Source organism: Kryptolebias marmoratus, linkage group LG1, assembly GCF_001649575.2.
Source record: "Kryptolebias marmoratus isolate JLee-2015 linkage group LG1, ASM164957v2, whole genome shotgun sequence".
Classification (NCBI taxonomy): domain Eukaryota; kingdom Metazoa; phylum Chordata; class Actinopteri; order Cyprinodontiformes; family Rivulidae; genus Kryptolebias; species Kryptolebias marmoratus.
In genome coordinates, this window is record NC_051430.1 from 13,281,334 (window position 1) to 13,288,428 (window position 7,095).

At 39.0% G+C, this 7,095-nt stretch overlaps 1 protein-coding gene across 1 annotated transcript in view; it reads right to left on the reverse strand.

Moving 5' to 3' along the window:
* Positions 1 to 1,544: 1,544 nt before the first annotated feature.
* Positions 1,545 to 7,095, reverse strand: part of tmc1 (transmembrane channel-like 1) — a 13,278-nt gene continuing 7,727 nt past the window's right edge. Inside the window, exons 8-20 of the mRNA XM_017417160.3 lie at positions 6,389 to 6,487; positions 6,140 to 6,282; positions 5,916 to 6,060; positions 5,630 to 5,824; positions 4,835 to 5,014; positions 4,608 to 4,760; positions 4,215 to 4,343; positions 4,042 to 4,109; positions 3,672 to 3,911; positions 3,475 to 3,600; positions 3,298 to 3,376; positions 2,782 to 2,917; positions 1,545 to 2,025 (exon numbers count right to left, since the gene is read on the reverse strand). Coding sequence (XP_017272649.2) covers positions 1,814 to 2,025; positions 2,782 to 2,917; positions 3,298 to 3,376; positions 3,475 to 3,600; positions 3,672 to 3,911; positions 4,042 to 4,109; positions 4,215 to 4,343; positions 4,608 to 4,760; positions 4,835 to 5,014; positions 5,630 to 5,824; positions 5,916 to 6,060; positions 6,140 to 6,282; positions 6,389 to 6,487 — 1,905 coding nt within the window. The 3' untranslated portion in view covers positions 1,545 to 1,813. The remainder of the gene's footprint in view (positions 2,026 to 2,781; positions 2,918 to 3,297; positions 3,377 to 3,474; positions 3,601 to 3,671; positions 3,912 to 4,041; positions 4,110 to 4,214; positions 4,344 to 4,607; positions 4,761 to 4,834; positions 5,015 to 5,629; positions 5,825 to 5,915; positions 6,061 to 6,139; positions 6,283 to 6,388; positions 6,488 to 7,095) is intronic.

Below are 7,095 nucleotides of genomic sequence, written 5' to 3' on the forward strand. Positions count from 1 at the left end.
TTGTTGTCCTGCATGATTTAGACACAACACTTTTTCCTGAGACGCTTCCGCCACGCAGATCTTAGTAAAAGCTGCATGTAGATGGCTCAGATGCACATTAAGTTTTCATTTCATTTCTACCTGAAGAGTTTCAAATCTGGGTTTTGTATGAGTAACATTATTTTACTTTGGTTCCACAAATCAGTGTAGAAACTAGAGAAAATGTATTTTCTGCAGAAATACAGTGTGGATGACTGAGTGCTGAATGACTACTGACATTTGCTGAAGAAGCTGAAAATGAGTCGTTGAAGCTAAACTAACTAAATGTAGTAGCTAACTACAATTTCAAAAGAAAGAAAAAGCAAAGCAAAATATTAGCCAAAAGCCAAAAGTTGCATAACACTCACTAAAAGTAGCAAAATACTAGCTAAAAGTTAAATCCTGCAAAAAGCAAGCTAAAAATAGCAAATCACTGGCTAAAAACTAAAAGAAGCCCAATGTTAGCTGTTAAATGTTAAAAGTAGCAACACACTAGCTAAAAGTCAAAGGTAGCAAAAAGCTAATTAAAAGCTAAAAGTAGCAAATGGCCAGCTAGAAACGAACAGAAGCTAAAAGTATCTAAAAATAACAAAAGCTCAAAGCTAAATGTAGCATAGAGCAAGTATGCTGAGGCAGACTTTAAAGAAAATAAGTGTTTTTTTAAGTACTTGAAGAGATGTGAATGTATTTTTATGAGAAAAATATTTAAGTAAGAAAAAAAAGCAAAATATTTTGAAAATTATAAAACTTACAAATCCAGGCGTCATGGCACCCATCTCCTAAATGTGTCAGGATTTGGGTGTTTTTCAGGGTTTTTTGCTGTCTTCTGCTTGAGGTTCATTATTGGTGATCCTTGTGTTTAAATTTGTTTTATTATGTTGTACTTTGTGGTTTTGCTCCTTGCGTTGTAGATTATTGTACTGTTTTGTTCCTTGTGTTCTCTCAGGTGTCTTTTTCCACTCACCTCAGTCCTATAAATTCAGTCTCTTGTCATTCACACCTCATCAGATTCTTGTTGTTGTTGTTGTTGTTGTTGTTGTTGTTGTTGTTGTTGTTGTTGTTGTTGTTCTCATGCCACAGTCATGAATAAGGGATCCATTTAAGCCTTTTCTAGCCGGGTTAATTGACCTCCATGTTGAATGAATTTGTTAAAACTTTGGCCCAGCCACAGTTAGAAGCAGGTTTCCTCAGGAAAGAAACACTGCATTTTGATTTAAAATGTACAGAATTCTACATATTTAGAAAATTATTTGTTCAGAAAGTTAATATTCTACTATGGGTAATAAGGTAAGCAAAGGTTTTCTTTACAAGTCTCGTTTTTATAATTACACAAAGTATAACTGAATGATTTTTAGATGTATTATGTTCACCGTGTCTAAAAGCCTCGGGATGAGTTTTGTTAGCAGATGAAGATCAAACTAAGCTGAATATCTGAATAAAATAAAGATGGACAGCAAGAGGTGCTCGAGCCTGCAGTCAAAACAAGAAAATATGCTTTCCTGTTTTGTTTAGGATCATTTTCCATATGTTTTATTACTTAATTTGATATTGACTTGAATTACACATTCACTGATGAAGGTTTTCAAAAAACTGAGATTTAAAGAAAATGATACTCTGTTGCTATGAGCATCTAACACAAGAAGGAAGCCTCTAATATGAAAATGTTTTGATGTTGAAACACAGTTTAAGAAAGAATAAGTTGTACTCAGGAAGAGATTGTGCACGTTCTGTCCTCTCTGGTAGAAACATGAAACTCTCAGTAAAGGTGTTTAGTTGTGGGCCTGTTTTTGTTCCGTCAGGGGTTCTGCAGGTTCGACGCCCTGTACGTCGTGGGATCACTTTGCTGAGAGAAACCAGGCAGGTATCGAGGCGTACTAAGGTTGCCGTGGTGATAGTTCCTGGAAACAGGACCTCTGGTTGATGGTTCTCTGTCCGTGAAGGGAGGAGGGCCTCGTCCATTCCTCCCATGGTAAATCCTGGGATTTCTGCTGTGGTTTTCTTCATCTGCTGAGGGGAACAGAAGAAACAAGAGCTTTTCTGCTACATATCACACACCGTTCATTCACATTCTGCCTTTTACACTTTTAAAGTGACACAATAAATGTTTTTATCAGGAGAAACTGTCTGGACACACATTACTACGGGGTTAGTTTACAACATGAAAAATATGTTTAAACTTTTTGGGTCTTTGTGTTGACACTACTTTTTAGAATATTACTTGGACACAAAGTTATTAGCATATTTACAACCAGTGCAAATAAATGTATTTATTTGCTGTACAACATACAATTCTATTAATACTGAATAGCAGCTGTTTTATTAACGCTAACAGAGAAAACATAAAAGGTTTGCTAACTTAATTGATCTAAAAGATTCCACAGAATTATAATAAAATGTACATTGTTGCATTTCTTTACTGACTGACTGATGAATAACAGAAAATGAACACATGAAATAAGTTTGTGAATTCAGAATATGTAAGCTGTTGTCAGGTGATAACACTAAATATATCCACTGATGTTCTGTACAATGAAAACTAATAGGTGTTTTTTGTCTTCTTGTGATATTTTGTTGCATTTTATCATTTCCAGGCCTTCAAAATGAAGAACGAAAGAACAAAAAATAATTTACTAAACACAGAGTCTAACTGATTTATTCATTTTAAAATACATTTCTATAATGAATATGTTTTTTTTCTTTCTGAAAATATATATGCAATGATTTTTTTAAATGATTTTGATTGAGCTTTTTGACATTTCTTACCTTCTTGGCTTTGGATTGAAGCGTTGTTGTTCTTTTGCAGCTCTCCAGCCTGAGATGCTTCTTTTCTGGCCTCCTCCAGATCCAGTTGTGCTTTCAGCGCAGCTCGTTTGTTCTTCTTCTTGTTTTCCTCATTTTGCTAAACAAAGTAACACCAGTATTTAGTTCACTTGGAACCTGAAGGTTAGGCTGTGCATTTTGCAGATAACTTGTAACAAACATGAACGGATGGATCGGTCTGAGTTGTGCTGCTCTCTGCTGGAGTGAACACACAAATACAGCTATTATAGTACAGACGTGGGAGTGTTAGCTGGTTTAATTTCACTTGTGCTCACTATTTGGAAGTTTTGGCATTGCTGAAAAAAACTCAAAAAGCTTAGAAGTTAATGTAGGTTTTAATGACCTGAGTATCAATTATATTAAATTCGTAAATGCAAACTTTATTATGTGTTCAATATTGCCCTAAACTATAATACTAGTATAAGTCGAAGCGTATATTTAAACTAACTTATAGATTACCATTTGTAGTTTTTTCTTCAGTTCTACATTTGCTTGTTTGTAGCTTTTGGATGTGGACTGCAGGTAATAAATGGCCAACCTGAAAGGTAAAATAAGATGATTAACATCAAACCAGACAAGAAACTTATTTAAAAATGTGTTTGCCCCCGACAGTCACGCAGTCTGCAGGTGACTCACACCATGAGCAGGATAAAAGGGAGCACCAGCCCAGGGTTAGAGGCGTAGCTGAACACTTTACTGAACCAGGCTGGGAAATCTGACTCCAACGTCTCTTGGATCACATCAAACATCCGGTTCTTGCCACTGCGGAGAAAGAGTGATAACTGGATGAACATGTTTGACAGAACGCAGACACCTTAAACTCGCATCGTTACCTGAAGGGTCCGCAATCAAACGAAGGGGGGATGGTGACGATGGTGTAGATGGCCGGCAGAGTGGACAGGAAGAGGATGACCAGCAGCATGGCCATGTAGAAGTTGTTAGAGCCCGAAGCTTTGAAGACCCGTTCCTGCGGCACGTTGCAGCACATCACAGCCCAGCACTGCAGGTACATGGACACGTGGAGCCGCAGGACGTTTAGGGCCGGCAGGCAGGGGGCGTAGAAGGCTCCCATCCTGAAAGAAATGGTTAGATAAAACACTATCATTTATCATCACTTACTGTGTGTGTGTGTTTTTTTTACCACACCAGTTCCTTTGGCTGTGCAACAAAGCAAATCAAATAAAATCATTTTTGTATTCCCACCATATCATTCCTTGATTGAAGATGAGCCCCAAGACGTTTCCACTGACGTCAAACTCAGAGTAGGAAGGCTTTCAAAAAGGTCACACAAAAAAAACTGTAACTCTGATGCAACATTTAGCAACATTTCAATTCTCCATCGGTGAAGTTTAATAGTTGTTAAAGGGATAACTCACAAATCCAGCCTCGAGGTCCCAACACCAGCAGTAGTTCAGAAAACGGACGAGCACAGCTCTTAGGAAATCACCAATCAGCAGGGTGATGTAGGTTGTCATGGTGTCTGATATAATCAGCCGGACAAACTCCTGCAGGAGGATAAAGCTTTCAGGACTTATCTACATCCATTTGGAACATTTGTATAATGTCCATCCACAGCAGGGGGCATGTCAAGCTGTACCTCACTGATTCTATACAGCATGTCAGGTAATTTGTCATCTGTCACCATCTGTTAATTATCAAATTACTTCGGAAAATGATAAATGCTTATGTACTACTGGCCATCTTTGGTAACTACAAGCTCTTACATCACTGAGTTACATAACAGTTTAAAAACACAGGAGCACCCTGACCTGCCCCACCATCGTCTCCCAGCAGGGCCCTCTCGGCACATCGGCAGGGTGGATGGTGACGGGCGGAGCGGTGAAGTTTCCTGACACTGTGCCGTTGTAGAGACTGGCCTCCCACGTGGTTATATTAAACTTCACTATCTTTTCCTCCTCTCTCTGAGACAGACGCACTTCGATTAATCACACCGTAACGAAACAGTGTCACACATCTGCAGCGCGCGGGTCCTCACCTTAAGGTTGATCTCGTCCATGAGGGCGATGATGAAGGTGTAGAGGTTTCCTAAGAAAAGAGCAAAGATGCGACCCAGCTGCCACTGCAGGGCGACACGAGGGTGGTAGTTTTCCAGGGTGCTGATGACGTCGAACAACATGGGGCAGAACATTCCCAGTAACGACATGACCATGTTGACCTGAGACATGCAAAGGGCTTACACTCATAAAACTGGATGTAAGGTCGCTTCAGAATACCATGGTCCTTTCTACACAGGATGTAGTGACATCATTGGTAGCATTTTTATGTTTTTTACTTTGAAATTAACCAATTTTTATTGTGTTTGTACAAAGAAAACTAACTTACAGTAAACTAAATTGCTCTAGATATGAAATAAAAACTAAGGAATGTTGCAAAGATTCTGTTGTGGGTGAGTGTACATGATCCATCCCATAAAATTTGGAAAATCACTCAAAGATCTTTTGTGCCACAATATTTTAATCAGTGCTGGCAAAAACTGCTTACGTTAATGTTAATTTAAGATGGGTTTAACATTGGTATTAGGTATTGTTTTACTACAGATGTCTCTTAAACCTGTAACAAATAGAAAATCTGGGTAGATTTACAGCATGTTGAGTTTTCACATTGAAAATTGAAACTATATGATTATTATTTGAGTCAGTGGAAACACCTGATTTATGCTTCAACTTTAAATTTATTTAACCTAGAAATATACAGGCCACTTAAAGAAACATTATATGAAATAGTTTCCTCTTAAAAATATGCAGTGTGTTTGATACTTCATGATTTTTACCTCATTCCTTTCCCACCAGGTGTGATTCTCCAGACCATCCAGGGTAAACTTCTGAGAGCGGCGCACAACGAAGTAAATGAGATACCCACTTCCTGCTAAGCAGCACAGGACCAGGAAATTCGCCAGCACGCGCAGGAAACGAGTCAGATGGATGTTGTCGTCCTTCCGGCTCTCCTGCTCCTCTAGAATCGCTTCCTAAACAAGAAGCAAAAAATGAGATTAAAAAAACAAAATAACCCGTTGCATCAGTTACCAGACTTGAAACCCAACAATGAAAAGCCTTAACCTTGAAGCTGGTGGTGATGGAGGCAAACTTATTGTCTGCAGTCTCAGGGTTTCCTATCAGATAATCCCAGCTGGTGAACGTTTTCCAGCTGAAGTTGAAGCTGTTATCATCTCCAATCCCTGACTCGTTTGCATTACGAGCCATCCTTCATTCAGAAATAACTCTCAGTGGAATATTTTGCCAAAGAGAGGAGCATCAATTACATATCGGCCATATTAACTTACGTTCTTATGACAACCATGTAGCTGTAGGCCACTGTGCCCACACCGACCAGGAAGTATGACAGAGGCATTCGAAACTTGAGCCAGCCAACGGCTCGCTGGTTGTTGTAATAACCATAGAAGAGGACTGAATACTGAGCGTAACCCTGGGAATACAAATCTGGATACTAAATCACTAGAAACCGGTACATAATATTGTAAATAATAAAGCAAACACAAAGGTTAGCATTATGTTGTGCTCTTCCGACTAACCTTAAAGTCCCACAGGACTGCAAAGTCCATGGCACTGGCCTCCTCGGCTCTGGGAACCGTCTTTCTTGGGATGGTGCCGTAGGGCCGTCCCATCAGAGCCTGTTGATGATCCGCAGGGAGGAGGAGAAGCATCATATCAACTTCTCAAGCCTCGTATTGGTGGCTGAACAGCAGGTCTTAAAGAGACTATTCTACGGTGGTTTTAAGTCATGTTTTACAAAAGGAAATTCTCCGCATTGATGAATATTGTTCAGCTTCACTTATATTTGGAGTTCCATAAGGCTCCTTTCTGGGCCCTGTTTTCTTTTTAACTTACATGTTGCCTTTTAAATCCATTTTTAGAAGATATAATATCTTGTCACAGTGCTTTGTGGATGATACTCAGATTTATCTTACCCTGCAATAATAATAATAATAATAATAGTTAAAGCATCTATTGGACTTTCTAATTGACATCAAAATATGAATGAATTTAAAATTTCTACATTTTAATCCAATCAAAACAAAACTTATCTTATTTTGGCAACCAGATTTAGTGGGTAATCAGATAATATATAATAATACCTCTCCCTGGGCTGCCACCTTATCGTGGTGGAGGGGTTTGAGTGTCCCAATGATCCTAGGAGCTATGCTGTCAGGGGCTTCATGCCCCTAGTAGGGTCACCCAAGGCAGACAGGTCCTAGGTGAGGGGCCCGACGAAGTGCAG